General features: G+C 41.0%; 1 protein-coding gene across 1 annotated transcript; it reads left to right on the top strand.

Annotated features, from left to right (window-relative positions):
* The first annotated feature begins 824 nt into the window (after positions 1 to 824).
* Positions 825 to 3,759, top strand: KLF2 (KLF transcription factor 2). Its single transcript, XM_065422407.1, has 3 exons — positions 825 to 947; positions 1,370 to 2,288; positions 2,861 to 3,759. Exons 1-3 carry the CDS (start codon positions 873 to 875, stop codon positions 3,034 to 3,036), a joined length of 1,170 nt encoding a protein of 389 aa, XP_065278479.1. The 5' UTR covers positions 825 to 872; the 3' UTR covers positions 3,037 to 3,759.
* Positions 3,760 to 18,286: the final 14,527 nt, after the last annotated feature.

The raw sequence follows: 18,286 nt of genomic DNA, 5'->3' as shown, positions 1-18,286 counted from the left end.
GGCTGAGAAATAAGAAAGTCAGAAACTAGACACGTTTGCGTCAAGGTTAGCGGTAAAGAAAGGACCCTGCTGGACACAGCGCTCCTGCCCCGCGGGAAGCCCTGATCCCCCCCGCGGCCCGCCTCCCGCCCCACGGGAAACCCTGAACCCGCCCCGCCTCCGCTCCTGCCCCACAGGAAGCGCTGAACCGCCCCCTCCTGCCCCACGGGAAACCCTGAACCCCCCCCGCTCCTGCCCCACGGGAAACCCTAATCCCCCCGCTTCTGCCCCACGGGAAGCGCTGAACCGCCCCCTCCTGCCCCACAGGAAGCGCTGAACCGCCCCCTCCTGCCCCACGGGAAACCCTGACCCCCTCCCCCCGCTCCTGCCCCACGGGAAACCCTGAACCCGCCCCCCCTCCACTCCTGCCCCACGGGAAGCCCTGACACACACCCCTCCTGCCCCCTAGGCGCCTCCCCCCCCGGGGGGCTCCTCCTGGCCCCGGTGCTGGAGAACTGGTGCTCTCGGGCCCTGCGCGGGGAGGGGAACTCGGATCCCGTTTCACTGGCACTCCAGCGGCAGCCCAGGCGGGGGGACCCAGGCGGGGGGACCCAGGGGCCGGGGCCGGGAGCCGGCCCGGCCGCTCCGCCCCGCTCAGGCTGGAGCTGCAGTTGCAGCTGCAGCAGCCGCCGCTGCCTCCTTTTATAGCGGGGCTAAATTTAGGTTGCGCCGGCTCGTTCCCGCCCGCCCCGTCCGGGACGCGTTTCCTCCGCTCCCTGCAATTGGCTTGAGGGCTCTGGCGGCCGGGGCTATAAGGCAGGGAGGGCCCGGGAGCCGCCAGCTCGCAGCCCCTCCAGCCATCGCCCCCCGGAGCAGCCGAGCCGGGACGCACCATGGCGCTGAGCGACACGACCCTGCCCTCGTTCGCCACCTTTGCCAGCCCCTGCAGGGAGAAAACTTTCCACGAAGTGAGTGTCCGCGACGCGCCCGGGCAGGCCGGGGCCCCCGCCGTGACGTGCCAGGCAGGGCAAGTCTGAGATAGTGGAGGGCGCCCTTTCCCCCAGACCCAAACTCCTCTGGCCGGGGAGCTCCAGAGGGATGCCGCGACCAACTGCTCCTGAAAAGGGACAGCTGGATATGAATGACCTGACTCCTACAACGGCTTGGGTGGGAAATGCTGTGAAGTGTCAGCGTGTGTGTGCAGCGCTTGGGGTCGGGGGTATGTGCAGGGGGAATGCCCCATGCAGTGCTGGGGCATTACAGCATTTTGAGTAACACTGATTGATGGAGTAAACGCTAGCCCTGGAGGAGATGGGTTAACCCTGTCTATTAGCAGAGATTCCTGGATTCTCTCCCCTGAGCTCTAATATTTTCTGCTTTGCTTTCTCAGAGATGGAAATGTGACCAGGAGGACAAGGCCCCTGTCAACAGCTGCACCATGCCAGAACTGAGGCCTGGACTGGGCAGCCTCTCCCCTCGCAAAGAGGATGAAGATCTCAACAACGTTTTGGATTTTATCCTTTCCATGGGCAATGACAACTTCAGCCAGAACTCACCTAGTGGGGACTATCCCTCAGCACAGACAGAGCCTAGCAGCTTCTACCAGACAAATCCATCTTCTGGATGCTACAGTTCCCTGGGACAGAGCAATCCACCTCCTTACAACTCCAGCCTCATGTCAGAGATGATCAGATCTGAAATGGACTCAAACTTCTGCCTCCCTAACCATATCCAGGGACGATTCTTTGTGACATCCAGCTTTGGGAGCCCACACTTTGTGGACAACATTAAACCAGAACCTGACATGGACAGTTATGGGCCTGTCATGGGTCTCGTCCCTCAGACATGCCCTAAGATCAAGCAAGAAGGCAATGCAACCTGCATGATGGCCTATGAGCAGCCCAGGATGGCCAGCTCACCCCAGATCCCTGGCACAGAGACACCCCCTCTGAGCCCTGATGACCTCATGGTGACTGACTGCCAAGCACAGATGATCTGCCCCTCGTCAATGTCATTCCAACAAAGCTATCACCCTGCCACAGGCTTCCACCATCACCAGACCCACTTCCAGTACCAGAGTGCCTCTCAGTTTGGCTTGTTTGAGGACAGCCTGCCCTTGCAACCCTCAGCTCCAAGAGGCATGCTAACTCCTCCTTCCTCTCCCTTGGAGCTGATGGATTCCAAGCCCAAAAGAGGGCGACGATCCTGGCCCAGGAAGAGGACAGCCACACACACATGCACCTATGCAGGCTGTGGGAAAACCTATACCAAGAGCTCCCACTTGAAGGCACACCTTAGAACACACACAGGTAAATACAATGCAATGCTTGGCTATATGGGGCAACCACAGGGTTTGCCATGTATGGATGCTAAGAAACCCCCTGCCACAGAATTAGTTCTAAGAGCAGAATGTAACCTGAATTGTGTGAGAAGTTCATTAATCCTATAGAGTCTGTAAGCTACATGCATGCATGCCCAGCTATAGTCTGAGAGGTTAATAACCCTGTCATGGCTGGGAGATGTCTGCATGTGTTTTTGCTAAAGTTTTTCCAACATAACCAGGAGTGATACTTGCAACAATGGCCCTCCGCTCCAATCACCCCCAAAACAAAAACAAAACAAAAAAAAAACCCACAACCCTACTCCAAGCAGAGAGCTTCCTCTGCCCAGAGAAGGGAGAAGAGTTGCTACTGCAATTTAATTATCCTGGGAGGCACTTTGATACTATAGTGCTGGGCACCAATATAAAATGCTATGCTAAGATAAATGTTAGGAATATGCTGAGACATAGTGAGAGAGTTTACAACCCTTCTAGTGTTTGGGAGCTGCCTTTATGTGGGAGGAATTCACTGAGTCATGGTCTGTCTGATTTTCCCAACAGGTGAGAAACCTTATCACTGTAACTGGGAAGGCTGCGGCTGGAAGTTTGCTCGCTCTGATGAACTGACTCGTCACTATCGCAAGCACACTGGCCACCGGCCCTTCCAGTGCCACCTCTGTGACAGGGCTTTCTCTAGGTCAGACCACCTGGCTCTGCACATGAAAAGGCACATGTAGCTATAAAAACTCTGTACTGCACATCAGACATTATTTAACTGCTCAGGTGCAGAATCGTTCAAAAATCTGTAGCTGGTACTACTTAGAGAGGCAACAAAGCTCTAGCCATGGATGTTAAGGAAGAATTTGACTCAAGGAGGTTTAGCCTGTCATCTCCTGAAGAGAATTTAAAGGGACTGTATCAGTGTGACTGTCCGCTTCACTCAAGAGAATATGGTTTATTTATAGAGCTTCTGTGAAGGGTAAACTCAACAAGACTCCATGCAGATTGTATAGAAGAAGCTGTAAATACTGTATCTCTGATTGTAATTGCCCAATACATAAGCTTTATAAGACAATGTTTGTATGGAAACTGCCTGAAGTCAACCCTAGATGGGATTAAATGAATGTTACTGTCGCTGATGATATTTTTAGATTTCAGTTGAAGGCATGGCTAAGAGAAACACTCTGATTGTTAGACTATTTGTTTCATTGGTGCAATAATATTCTTGTCTGCCATGATCTACACTAGAAGTACAGGGCTTGATGTCTTGTAAAAAAATAACCTATTTTACTGATTGATTTTTTTATATATTGTAAATAATTTTATACATTGAGAAATGTTGTAATGTATTATGTAAATAAGACAAATGGGCATTTTGCCTATTTCTGTTTTTATAAAAAAAAGTAGCAAATTTTCAATGTTTTAAAACATTCTCCCTTTTTAATAAAATAAATGTTTAAGAGATGTGATTACACTTTAAATCTTTATTTGAGAGCCAGTCATTATCCTTCCCAACAACTGGATCAGCAGCCTCCTGGAAATGTTTTAAACAACAACAAATTATAGGAGGACATTAAAAAAAATCAGGTCACCGTTCTAAAAACAGGACAAAATTAGGTGTAAAACTCATGCTCAATTACAGTTGAACTACATAAAATTCAAAGTTCTATCAAATAGGAAAGTGTTTCACATTCAGCATGTACTTCCTAAAAATGTTTGTTCAGGTAAAAAGTAAGCAACACTGTAATTTCAGTCTCATTTCTAGTTTATGCTGGACTATTTTAATAGCATCCTTAATGTTTTCCAGATGTAGTCACAGTTTTGCCAGCAGTATGTGGGTTTTTACTATAAATTTAAACACTGCATTTTTGTAATTATGGAGGCTTATTTTAAGGCATCTTTGTACATAAATTACCCTTGCTCTCAAGAGCTTAGTGCAAAAGTCCTACAGAACAGTAGTTAAATGTTTAAACTTTTTTTTTCTTTTTAACACAATTCTCCCACAGAGTTTGGCTAAAGTTTCTTTTTAATACACTCCTAGAACAAAAGTTAATTGAATGCATTATAAAGATGCACAGATTACAAGAGTTAATAAACACATTTTTGTATTGGAGCTAGATAACCTAGTCAAGAGTCCCAATTACTGTAAACTAATTTAAAACAAACTGAGTATTGTGATTGTAACAGTGCAGAGGTGAATTCAGTCCACTGAAACCATAAGGAGTTACTCCCGACCTACATTGCTGTAAAAAAAGATCAGAATCTGGCCCAATTTCTATATTTATGCACTTAGTCTAAAATTTATAGTGGATATACTTCATTTTTACTTTTTAGAGCTAGGATTTCACACTATTGGAGTAAAATTATAATAATTATTAATTAGTATAGTATTAGGAAAATGTTTTTCCTAAAATGTATACACTTGGATATTTTAGTATAAGAAATAGAGTTGGGATTTTTTTTCTGACTTTACAAGTTATACTGCACATGAATGAAATCAACAGGAATGTATTTAAAGTCATTGCAAATATAGCTATTCTTCTGTGAAAGCAAAGTCTGGATTTGTTCATGTGGAACAGATGTATTTTGGGCTTCTAATCAGTGACATGGAAGAATGAGTTCCACATTTCACTTTTACAGCTCTTTCAAAGTGAAATTTGAGGTAAAGTAACTTATTTGCCAGAAACAATTGCTCAATATAATTCCAGAAAGTGAGGATGACTTAAGGATGTTCTAAAATTATCACACCCGTTGTTGCAATAGTTCTAGGTATTTCTTCCTCTTTTCTCATAGGCCAAGATTTCAGATCTGAGAGTGTCTGTTGGTGTTTATAATGTCCTGAACAGAATTTTAAAATCAAAGCTTAATCTAATCTTTCCATATTGAACTGGATACTTCAAGAATTTCCCTTTTTAGAGTGTTCTCGTATATGTTGCAACATAATAACTAGTTCCTAAAATACTCCCTTTGTCTCCATCGACTCACAATTTTTGTGCCTTCTTTTATCTCTCATCTTACACATGGTACAGTCTTCCAAATAACATTCACTGGGTGAAACCCACCCTTGTACAGAGAATGAGAACAAGGCTTATTGTACCACATGTAAGCTCTGAGAAGCAATATCTTCAGCTCCCTCTGGCCAGGTTGCCTGTGCAGCATGGCTATGCCTACTACTACAGTTTATGGAGAGGAGTAGCAGCCAGAGCCACTGCTCTCTCTTGCCCCTGTGGATTCCCCATCTCACTAGTCCACTTCAGTTCCACCCACACACCTTGTAGAGCTCTGCTCCATGGCATATGTGGGGAGGGGTTCAATATGTCCATGAAGAAACCATCTAATATGCACCATACGTTATTTAAAAATGAACCGTTCCCAATGTTTTTAGCTTTCATTTTGATGTAAACAAATGTTAGACTATACAAAGCCATCCTGATACATACACAGGCCTCTGCAAAGTAGGAGCCAACTAAACATTAACAAAGCCCCCTGACCACTATGATTTGAACTATCTGATGGTTGCCATCTGTGACAGTTTCTATGTGGTCTTTACTGAGAGATTGCAGGTCCCTGTGTCTCAAGATATTCCCTCAATAAAGAGCAGTGTTGTTTATATTCCCTTCCACTTTATGTTAAGACTAACAGACAATCCTTACGAGATAGCAATGTTTTTAAATTGGTGGATCCATTGGTGCACCTCCAGAGGGGTCTTCTAGAATAGAGCACAGCAATTGTGTGCTTTGCCATATGAGTCATTTGAGCCATCACTTCTTTCTTCAGTTGGAAGGAGCTCTTTTATGCTAAAACACCATCCCAACAACAGCACGGTCACGTCCTATTTCTTTAAGTAATGTTCTTGGTTATGACTAGTACTGATTTCCAAGAATCCTGGCCAGGGGAGACCCCCTACCACTAACCATGCCAGAGAGAGTTAATTCCTCTCCCACATCCCCTCCAGCATGCTAATATCTGCAATCACCGATTTTATCATAATTATAAATACATAAATAAAAATCGGTCTTAGTCAAACTTGCTAAGAGGAAATGTAGAGTCCGTTGTAAACAAAATTTTCACACACACACTTAAAAGATACCACAATGATGAGTGCACTATAAATGCAAGATAGATCAGTAGATTAGATAGAGCATGCTTAGAAACAAACAGATCCAGCACAATGTCCCAAGTCAGTTAGCTGTTAACATTTCTGAATATGAGACATTTTCCAGTGTAGTTACTGTTATAATAGCTCGGTTTCAGCCTGCAATGTTTCACTCAATTGAAAACAGTCTTCTCTCACCTGTTAACTCAGAAGTGCCAGTTAAAGCCACATGATGGGAACTCAGACTTTAGCAAATACTATCCTAGCCTCAAAGTCTGTTGCTGCTGTAACAGCAACAAGAGCTTCCCTGCCATCCAGAGAAGCAGTTATTGTAGCCCTCCCATACTTCTAGCACTAAAGTGAAAACAATTATCCCAAACAGAGGCAAAACAATTTAAAATCAAGGGTCTAAAGACTAAAATAGAAGCATGGAAAGGAGCTCTTCCAGATTATCCTGCAGCAATCTGGGGAAGTTTCTAACAACAAAGGAGAGCTTATAACAAACACGGGACTTTGGGGCACCTATTCAGGCTTTAGCCAACCCCATGTAATGATGGCGCTACTAGTATTTCTGAGTGTATAAACCCTTGGTTACTTTCAGTAGTTTACAAGCGGGTTGTACAAATTTGTTCCAGGCTGAAATTCAGTTTCTAGGCATAAGCAGTGCCAAAAATAGTTTGTCAATTTTTAAAATAATAGGATTGTTAAGTTTTGTGGTTTCAACAACTATTTTGTGCACCAATAACACATCCCTTTCATAAGCCTTGAGAAGGAGGAAGCAGTTAGAAATAAAACGGACACCATTTAAAATGTGTTTCCATGGATCTAGACTCTGCTGGCTCAATCTGGCAATGAGTGGGGTTTCCACAAATTCCCATGATCTTCTGATCCCAAACAACCAATTCCCTGAACTGGTGCCCCCTACCAAAAGTTGTCATCTTGTGGGGGTGGGAGGGCGCCCTAGTGCCCTGCTTCCTCATCCTGTGGTGTCTTTAGGGAAGGCTGGCAGGCCCATTCCCAGCAAACCTTTCCCCCATTTTCTTCCTCAGCAGACATGACAGGCCCATTTGTTTACTTCCATCTGTCCACTGGATAGGTCCTAAGGGCATCTCCTCTCTTTCTTTGTCTTTAGGATATTCCCTGTGTGCCCTTTACCCATGTGGCACTCTCCGACCTCTTGCCCAAAGCTGCAGCATATGTAACAATAATCCACACACTAAGAGCTACTGACCCCGCCCATGTAACAGGGCACTAACCATTGGAACCTTATCCAGGTCAGGTGACCGGAACCAGGGAATGAAGTGAAATCGCTTCACAGCCCTCCTGTGTCACACCTTTATTGCTGCATGTGGCCCCTTTCCCCATATGTGACACTGACCTTGTCCAGGTGCCTCCTCCCTATGTCCATGCATCCCTTTTTCCCATCTATGGCACCAAGAACCCTTCCTCATATATTTCTCACCTGTCCCTGCATGCGCTTGATGAAATGGGCTGTCCCCATCCTCACTCATTACAGCAAGGGGTGGTGTGCCTATTGACAGTTCCCTGCATGCTCTCATTGCACTTTATCTGCTATTCTCTGGTCCTCCTAGAGATTCTAGGGCAGGGGAGTAGCTGAGGCATGGAGGAAAGGGAGCAGGAGCAGCCATGCCTCTCATCTATGCTGGACAATAAGCCTTAATAACAGGAGGAAAACACACGCCTTGGCCTTCACTAGGCCAGTGAGCACCTGGGACTGGGTTCTCATATCTGGCCACCCCTACGCCCATTAGGCCAGATAGAACAGTACCACAATGAAGTGGATATACTTCTTGCTTTCTCCACCCTCTGCTATACAAAATTGGGAAGGTGGTATAAAAGGGCTCCTGAGAGACTCTACAGGGTGGTATGCAGTCATGCTGGCTGAGGGTGTGTAGAGCATCTGAAAATGGATTTGTCTGCTCACACTATCCTCAGTTTGAGGTGCAGAGAGGTAGGGGGCGGGGATTTATCCTAAACTCGATGTGCAGGAAACAGGTTTGATTTAATCTCTCATGGTGTGAGTTTCAGCCACAATTATTTGATCTAACAATATTTTATGTGGACTCAAAATGAGTCATGTGCCCAGCTTTACAGAACGAAGTCTGTATGTTAATTTACAGCATCTCCCCACCTGCTGTGGCATCGGGGCCAATTGAGGTTTTATGCATTCTGCAAGTTTATTTATCTACCATCTGTTATTGGTGCCTATTGCTTATTTTATAAATTAAAAGTGCCCAGGAACTTGCACAACTTGAGCCTTTCACCTTCAACTCTGGTAGCTACCCATCCAAATCCCTACTATTATATTAGACCAAAAGAGACTTTTACACAGAAAGCTAGTAGCACAGACACTTTCTGCAGTTTTAATTAAGGATGTGACCATTCCTTGAATCAGAATCTTCTCACATTGTGAGGTTTTGGAGGTTGCTTACTGACAGCCCAAAATAAAGTGATTGGATATTAATTTAATAGTGCACTTATCTAAGACAACATAAAAAGTATAAAAATATTAAAGCAGCCAAACAGCTTTTTGGTGAGGCCATTCCTTTCCCACCTCCCTCTAAAGATCTGCATTGTAAGGGAAAGGGATTGTGCAGAAAAAGCAAAGTGGTGCTTCACTGTGAGGCTTTCATGGCAGCCCAACTGGGTGACCTACTTGCTTCAGAGTCAAGATAGCTGCCTAGAGCATCTTCCTTCAATAGCTATTCTTTGTCATGGTCTGGGATGCCAGTGTCCCCAAAAAAACAATACTATATCTGTAGTGCTGTTGGAAAAACTTCTGTCTGCATCTCTTTGTGCCCTGTCTGTCCCTGTCAGACCAGTTCCCACTCACTCCCCTTTGCAGTCTTTCAGCTGAAGGTGTGTCCCCAGTGGCTGTGCAGCATGGGATATTCGGCTTAGTAAGAGTGACTGCAGCTCCCTATGCTCTCTCACTACTTCTAGCCACAGTGTTGCTTGTTTTTCAGAGCACACAATACACATCAAATAGAAGAACTTCGAGTGTAATTTAACAGATTTAGCAATTTATTAATGGCAATGGACATCTTACCCAATTGCTTCTTTAGCAGCATTTGCTCCAGAAGGCCCAAGAGTGACTGAAGAGTCTTGCTAAACATTTGAGTTGCCTCCCCTGTTCTGTTATGCCTGTTGATTGGTGGAAATAGTTCTTGTGCTTTGTGCGGGACACCAGTATGAAAGATGCAGGAATACAAGATCACTCCCCCATCCACTGGAAAAAGGCAGCTAGGACTTTCCATGGAGTCTCAAAAAACAGATGCGTCATATTCCCCCCACCTATCAAGTTTTATGTGACAGCTGCTGTACAAATGCCTAAGAGCCACGAGCAAGAATGCAGTTCGTGGGGAGGCCCTGTATTTGAATAGACCATCATTGACATCTTTCAGGGGATCGAGGTTAATATTTACATGCAACTAAATGCATATTTAATGGATATACCTTTTACATGGCTTATTTATTTAATAGAATAAGGCAAAAAATGTAAAAAGCTGGGTGCCTCCAGTTAGGTACCTAAGTCCCTATTTGGATACCTGCATCAGCAGCCTGATTTTCAGAGGGTCTGAGCACTCAGACCGTTAACTGAAATCAATGGAAACCACTGCCACTGAGCACTTCAGGACACTTATTGTAGTACTTACTCATTTGTCTACATCCTAAAGGGTTTTTCTTAATGGGAAATTTTAAAAGTATGTGACAAAATAGCAATATCTGGACAAAAACCTTAGTTTTTATTTATTTACCTGCTTCAGCCATCATTTGTTTGCAAATTAAAACATGGTATTAATTGGCCTGACCATGAATCCAATAAGTGTAGAGATTGCTGCTGAAGACATTTATCTTTCTGGCGGATTTATGCTTAGATGTGGTATCCCTTTAAGTGGGCTTCATAGTATACTCTTGCAGTTATGTTCTTACACTTCAGAGTGTTCCTAGAGGGTTTGACCTATCACTATATCATCAGGAAACATCTGGAATAGCAGACTGAGTACTCCCTGGGACATTCTTGGTAAATGTAAAGAAATTGTTGCACCGTGAAGGTTTTCCACAGACTATTTTAGCACCCATGCATGATGCTGGTATAAATTACAAGTTATTTTTCATAAGTCTATGTTTTTATACACACACACCTCAAACCAAGGGAAATAGGATACTCATTGCTGAGTAGCTTTAGAAGACCAGAAAATCATGGTGTTTAATTTATTGATCTGCAGAAGAGCCTCAGAGTTACGGATACCTCGGGAATGGAGGTTGGTATTAACTCTGAAATGTTTGTAATTCTGAGCAAAATGTTATGGTTGTTCTTTCAAAAGTTTACAGCTGAACATTGACTTAATACAGCTTTGAAACTGTACTATGCAGAAGAAAAATGCATTTAATCAGCTTAATTTAAATGAAGCAAGCACAGAAAGTTTCCTTACCTTGTCAAATCTTTTTTTAATCTTTCCCTTTATTTTTAGTAGTTTACATTTAAACACAGTACTGTACAGTATTTTTTTTGTTTTGTTTTGTCTCTGCTGCCTGATTTCGTACTTCCAGTTCCAAATGAAGTGTGTGGTTCGTAACTCTGGTGTTCTATTGTACCTATAACAAAACAAAAGTCAAAGCATTCCTAGAATCACTGAGAGTCTCATTCACTGAAGAGATGAAGATGAAGCTGGGTGCAGAAACCATTTCTAAGGGTCAAGGGATTATTCCTAAAACAAGGGATGTTTACTGCTCCAGTGTATGGGCTCTTTATATTGATATGTGGTCAGGAGCAGCTGACAGACAAAATTGAGGGAGCACATCATCAGGAAAGGCTACAGCCTCTGCAGTCCTCGAATGCCAGATGTGGTCAGAATTTAAAATTGTTCCTGCGTCTTTGGATTGCACTAAACTATTTCCACAAACACTGAAGCTGCATCAAAAGTATGAATGCCCTTAATTTCTTATTCAACAAACATTAATTTGTTTATCTTCCATATCATTTGCCATGAAGATGGTGACTAGCACAGAGGGAGTGGTTGCAAACATTTTGTTTTTAAGTGATTGACTCAGAACAATGTCTATTGGCCCGGATGCTCAGTGACTGTCTTCTAACAGACTCCTCCATCATCCATGCACTGCAGCTATACTATCACTTTGGTATATGCTGGGAGGAAGAAGGGTTAGTGGGCTTGCAACCACTAAAACTACTGGACACCAACTAGGGTTAGGATTAGTGGCAAATCAGTATAGGACCTTCCACACACAATACACTATAGTGTTAGGTTGTGTTTGGGGGGTGGGCAATCAGATTGTGGTGTATTTTTTTATTGAAGTTTGGGAGCTGGTAGGTAGCTTGGGGTTTTTTTACACTTAGTGTCCCACTTATCTTTCCCCCTCACTTCCTGACAGCCCTCTTCCTCACTCCTTTATGTAAAGAAACAAAAGACCTAGCTGTCTCTGTACGGGATCACTGGTACAGCACATCCTATTAGATTGTTCATGCCCTGATGCAATGGAGTTTGGGGCATATAATATGATTTAAAGTGTACTTGACTACACTGTACTTCATAGTCCAAATAATTAAATGGAAGGAAGAGAGAGATCTGGGCCCCATGCCTGTAAGATTAAGAGGGGGCATTACAGGATGAGGGGATGTATAGTGGGGAGGATAGGAAGTTAGTTTCAATGTCCTTAGCTGGTTTAACTAAGACAAAATCTTGGCTTCAATAAAATTAGAAAGCTAAATATATTTCTGGGGAGTAGTTTCAAGAACAACAGATGGGACCTGAAATGGTACTCTATTGTTAACACACCACTATGTACAGACAGAGAGTAAATGAAACAAGCATATGGCAGAAATAATGAGTCAGAATCAAAGGGATTAATCCTCTTCAGGCCAGTGGGCAAACACACTTCAGTGTAAGGGGCTGCCTGCAATGCTCTCATAACCCCTCCCTATTCTAATTCCCTGGAAGGTTTTAACATGATGGGACATAGTTTACATAGTTTTTGTTGAAGGTGTGGTATAAGATCTTGTGACTGGATGGTATGTACCAAGTGTGGTTTTGGGGAGAGAGGGGAAATAGTGTGGACAGGCCAACACCCAGAAAAAAATATACAACCTAAAAATGTAATTCTAAACAAGATTCACAAATCTGACCCAAGATAGTTTGTGAAATCAGGGACGCAGAACTCCAAAAAAAAGAAAAAAAAAAGAAAGTAATTTTTCATTTATTATATTAAACAATAACATTTCTCTTCTTATATTAAACAATAAACACATGGCATAGGATAAAATTAAAACACCTTTTCCCAATTTGTTATATGATATTTAAAGGATAAATATAACTACAGTAATGTACATATTTGGATAGACTAGTGAATTTCTGGTAAATGCTGCAGTTTCCACTTTATGTTTTCACCTTCTTAACCTGTAACTTCCATCAGACTAAACAAAGTCATATTAAGAGGGACATTAAGGAACATATCACTGTCATTATACTAACAGCAGAAGGAACCATTTATGTTTCCCTTTTAAAGTTATTTAGTTTTAAAGGGAAAAGCAGAAGTTGAAAAAAATGAAAATTCTATTTTAAATGACTGAGGCATTTATAACAATTCAGCCTTTTATTTATAAATCTTTCAAGTAAAAAGAACCATAAAACAACAATTGATAAAACATGTCAACAATTATTAAAAGTTAACTCGTTCATCCTAAAAAACCCTTAACGTTTCCATCATGTTCAAAGCAGAATTTGTGACAAAATTTCCTTACTAAGAAAAAGTAAATGGATTTGATTGTGAATGGGGGGTCTGCAGAAAAGGTGTAAATGCTGGACCATAAAGATTTAACTATTACTGTTTGGTAATTTAATTGCATCTGGGACAGGTCAATGCATTTATAATTACACAATCTATTAGCACAGATCAAAACAAAACATCTGTTTGACAGAACTTATTTTGGAACATTGGAATTAAATAGAAATGCATTTTCTGAGAGTCGGGAATAAAGACAAATGGAAAATAGGAATGATCTTTATACATGGCGGAAATGATGATTCCTAACACTCAGACCAAAATTCCATAAGTGCTGAATCTTCAGGACAAATATGGAGAAGTATTACAAAAATAAAATGGTAAACCCCAAAAGGGTTACAAGAAGAACCCTAGAAAAATATAATGTCTTTTAGCAAAGCTGAAGTGATGACAAGGTGTCTAACAATAGGATTTCACATAGACCAGAAAGAAAAAAAAGTGCCATACTTTAACAGATAAAGCTTGGAATTTCCTTGCATTTAAGAACACACTATATAAAACAAAATACATTACAGACTGATCACTTACCCCACTTAAAAATAATTAGGCCAGAGGTTTCATAAGAAAAACTATGCTGATCATATGAAGTCTCATACAAAAGTACAGAAGTACCAGTACATCCCTTAATATTATCTGTTCCTATGGTAGAATGGTTGGCAGACGCTACAACAAGAATATTTTGTAAAAGCCTAGTTTCAATTGGATAAAAGTCTTCTTCCATTTCTGTCTGAAATGCAGTGTAGTGTTGCTGTGTGGTAATCAATGGTTGCCATGAGTCACCCCAGCAGTGACTGCACTTCATAAATGCAGATGTATATACTAAATACGCACATGCTACTATAGAACCTAGCACCTTCTTTGTGATTGTTTTACATTCTGTGGTCTAATGATTTCTCCCTGTAGAAAACTGAATCATCTTAATTCTTTCATCAACAACAAAAATGCAATGCATAGTCACGTCTCCTAAGGCAAAAATGTAGGTAGAAACTGAGAAACAAACAAAACACAGTTCGAACCCAGAGAAGAGTGACTGTGCAACCAAAATGACCGACAAGAGACTGAGGAAAACGGCATCTTCTACCACATTTCTACCTAACATCCAAATATGAAGATATGTGAAAGATTCTTTAATTCAACAATAAAATATTCAACAAAAAACTAGGAGGCAAAGTTTTGTCTAATGCTGAGAAAAGGGAATGAGATGCCTCCCAACACAGACACATGCCAGCAGACCGGAAATGGACAGCAAGTGCAAGTCGACAAAGGTGATAATATCCAAACCACATTGTCAAACGTTTCTTTGGCAGATTGTACTCACCTTTGAGAGACAAATCCCTCAGGTGTCTCTGACATCTGGCAAAACACACAGCTAGTTGTGCCAATAACAGCATTATTGAACAAAATGATTGGAAGAAGTTTTTTTCTTTTGCCAGAACTTTGAAATTCTAACCACAAAAGTCTCATTTCCCATTTCTATACAGAAAATGCACATATGCATATAGACATATATACACATTTTTACAGTATATAGTAATATACTATATATTTACTGCATATGCACTTTATAGAGCACATATAATTATACACTATAGTTTGTGTGAACGTATACACACTGTCTTTGTTATATAACTTATTGTATATTTACATACAGATGTACCTTATTTTTGTGTGCGCGCGCACTGATCTGCCCAAACTGAAGTGAATCTGTGGTTAAGATTTCAATGTTTGGTGGAAGAAAGAAAGATTAATGTGTTAAGATAAATTTTTGCTTTAGGAGAAAAAGTGGAGTAATTTCTATAAAAAAATGTTGCTTCCAAGGGTAGGGAAGAATGAAGTCGACTGTTTTTTACAAGGAGAAACTTAGATATTACAGAAAGAAATCAGAGGGAAGTTTCCTAGACTTCAGCTTTCTAAAATTTATCCGTTCTCTTCCCAAATTAAAGCCATCTCAGAACAGTTTAGGGTTATTGCATGTTTGCAATTGTAAATGGATTAACTACGTATTTTCTTGGATTCCTGATTGGTTAATTTGCTTGACCTTTTGCTACTGGCTCATTCTCAATATTTGGTCACACAAGGCTAGACCCCAGAAGGGACAATCCAAGTTTATACTTGGATATAATACTAAATATATATATTAGATAAATTAACTTTTCTGACCTCATACTGTGTCCCCAAAACATTAACTATTATAGAAGTAAGAGAAACAAGGTGGGTGAGGTAATATCATTCTAACTGCATATCACAGAAGTAACACAATTATATTAGAAGATTTCAGAGATTTGATAAAGTGGCTGAAATTCTTTCTATGGCACATTAATTTTCTGAGTAATCAGGCACTTTAGCTCATCCACATGCCCCATTTGTGTGCGGAGATCCAGAAGTAGAATTCCTTTATAAATTGGTTTAAAGATGCTGTTTAATTTGAGCAGAAGAGAAACAAATTATGTCACTTCCCCGGCCCCCACACTTTTCCACACAGAAACTCAAGCTTGAATGCAATCTTGTAACTTTCACTCCTCAGGCCTGGTGTATTCCAGAAGTAATGCTTTTTCTCCCTGGGCTGCGGGGGAGGAGAGTGCACCTCCTAAGGATAGGTTATGGAACGGCACTGCCAACTTGGAGAAGGTGGCTTGACCCTGCAGTCACAGGTGAGTGCAATTGACACCATACATTGGGGGAGAGATGAAAGAGGAAATTACTATAAAAGCAGCATTCACAATAAAAATCAAATCTATTAGCTGTAAAGGGAGAAGAGCAGTGTCCTAATGTGGCTGTAAAATCAAAGGAATGACCCGTGTTCACACTACACTTCGGAAGGGGACTCGGATATTGCAGTTGCTTTGAAACAGCACGAGATTTTTCAGCTGCATGAGGAATGAAATATCCTACAAAGTAGGAACAGTTACTGAAAATGAAAAGAAAAAAAAAATCTAAAAGCTTTATATGCACAGATACAGTTTTTTTAATTTCATCATGCATCCTAATAGCCTATTTTTTCAACGAAGAGCTAGATGTGTAAAAGATACCAAGACAAATGCAAAATATATATGTACACAAGACAGAAAAAATACAAGAGAAGACTAAATAAAATAATAAAACTGCAATAACAGCTCAAAGAACAAAGGGCAACTATCTCTCTGAAGCAATGTGACTGTAGTACAAGGTGGATTGAGAAAAGGCACATACTGTCTCATACAGCTGTTTCTGATTTGATCTGTCTATATAGTTAGGATGACATCTATAGCCCTGCCATGTAAATATATGCTACATTCACCCCCATTTAATGGTAAAAACTTTGTACTGATGTTAGCTACAAGTAGACCTAATTTGCTTTCATGAGCTCAGTGTCGTGGACCAAAGGAAAAGAGAGTGTTCTGAAACTTTCGAAATTAGACTTGATAACTTAGGGCTTGTCCACACAGTTAGGTAATGCGCTCTAATGTGCTTTAGAAATCTCACCTCCGTAATATGTTACACACTAATTGGTCCATGTAGATCTGGCTAGTGCAGCACTGGTTCAAATAGCACTATGTGAATGCTCATTAACACAGTGCTTTTTGACCCAGTACTGTGTTAATTCACACTAGGGGTCAACGTGGACCAACTAATGCATAATACATTAGTGTGATTTAGAAATCACACCCACACAGAGTGCATTATACTACCATGTAGACAAGCCCATAAATTCTCCATAATATACTTTACAGAAAAACAGTTATGGTTGGAACGGACCACATAGGTCATCAAGTACTGTAAGTATGACGGGATTATTTCCTACAGTATTCATGGCAGCTTGTTACTTAAATAAAGGACAACACAGAAACATATATGTTTTGTTAATATTTAGGGGTCTCTTCTCCCCTCCTGATACAAATTTAAAAGCCCATAGCATTTGTAATAACATTAAACAGGAGTTATACACACATTCAGGGATCAGCAACTCTGTAGAATGTCTTCTGAGATGATGGGCTTCAGTTTTGTCAAATATGTTCTGTCTGAAGACCTTAAAATGGATGTTCTCAATTTAGAGTCGATTTTCAATGCAAATGCAGCATTGTCCTGAGACAACCAATGTTTAATTACATTTCTAGGTCTGAAAACTAGTCATCAGAAAAAATAATCCCTACTGGGATTCTTATCTCTGTGTAAGGAAAGTATCCAGAATGAGGCAATTAGAATGTAGGGATTGTTTGACTGGAAAAACAGGCACTAACATCATTGTGAAAGGAAAAATAAAAACAAAACAGGGACACACAAAAATGTAAATACATTGCAGAAGATTAAGAAATACAATGCTATCCAACAGAGAATGTTTTACAAGCTGAGGGCCACATTTTGGACATTCAGAATGTTAACTAGCCAATATGCACATGTACAGAATTGGGGATGCAAATACAGGTATCACAAAACATTTTGAAAATGTGGCCCTAAATGCCCATTCCATTTACAAACAAAACCAGAGCACAAGGCAAGGACAAATGAAGTGCTGAATTCCTGTATATTACCAGAAAAGGCAGTTTCTATAAATGAATAATTCACAGCAAAAAATACCATAAGTACTCATTTTATATCCGTGACAAGTAAAATACATATTGCATTACCTCTATAAAATATATGTAACATCCCCCCTGAATTCTGGAAATCTATAAAAAAGCTGGACATACTGGCCTAATTAGTGCTATCAGTAGATAGGCTGGTTTTTTAAGCCTATCTGTTCTACAAATATTGCTGTAACTTTTGCATGAATATCCATTTATTCTACCTATCTGGCAAATGAAATCTGTGTGAACTTGGGCTAGTTTAAAGTAAAAAACTTTCTAGTCTATACAACAGTTGTATAACTTTAAATGAAGGGCAGTGAGATTAATCATCAACCAGAATATTTAAAAATAAAACCGCACACTTAATCACTTCCGAGGTAGAGATTGTAACATAGTCAATTGGATAATACAAATAGCAGCCCTATATTCTGCATGTTAGAGCAAATGAAGGGAAAATACGGTTGCAGGGAAAATTACAGTTCAAAATTAAAATTTAAAAAGTGTGAAATTATTCAACATTATGTA

Source organism: Emys orbicularis, chromosome 24, assembly GCF_028017835.1.
Source record: "Emys orbicularis isolate rEmyOrb1 chromosome 24, rEmyOrb1.hap1, whole genome shotgun sequence".
NCBI lineage: Eukaryota > Metazoa > Chordata > Testudines > Emydidae > Emys > Emys orbicularis.
The sequence above is the reverse complement of the archived record's forward strand: the minus strand, read 5'-3'. Positions and strand labels throughout refer to the sequence as shown.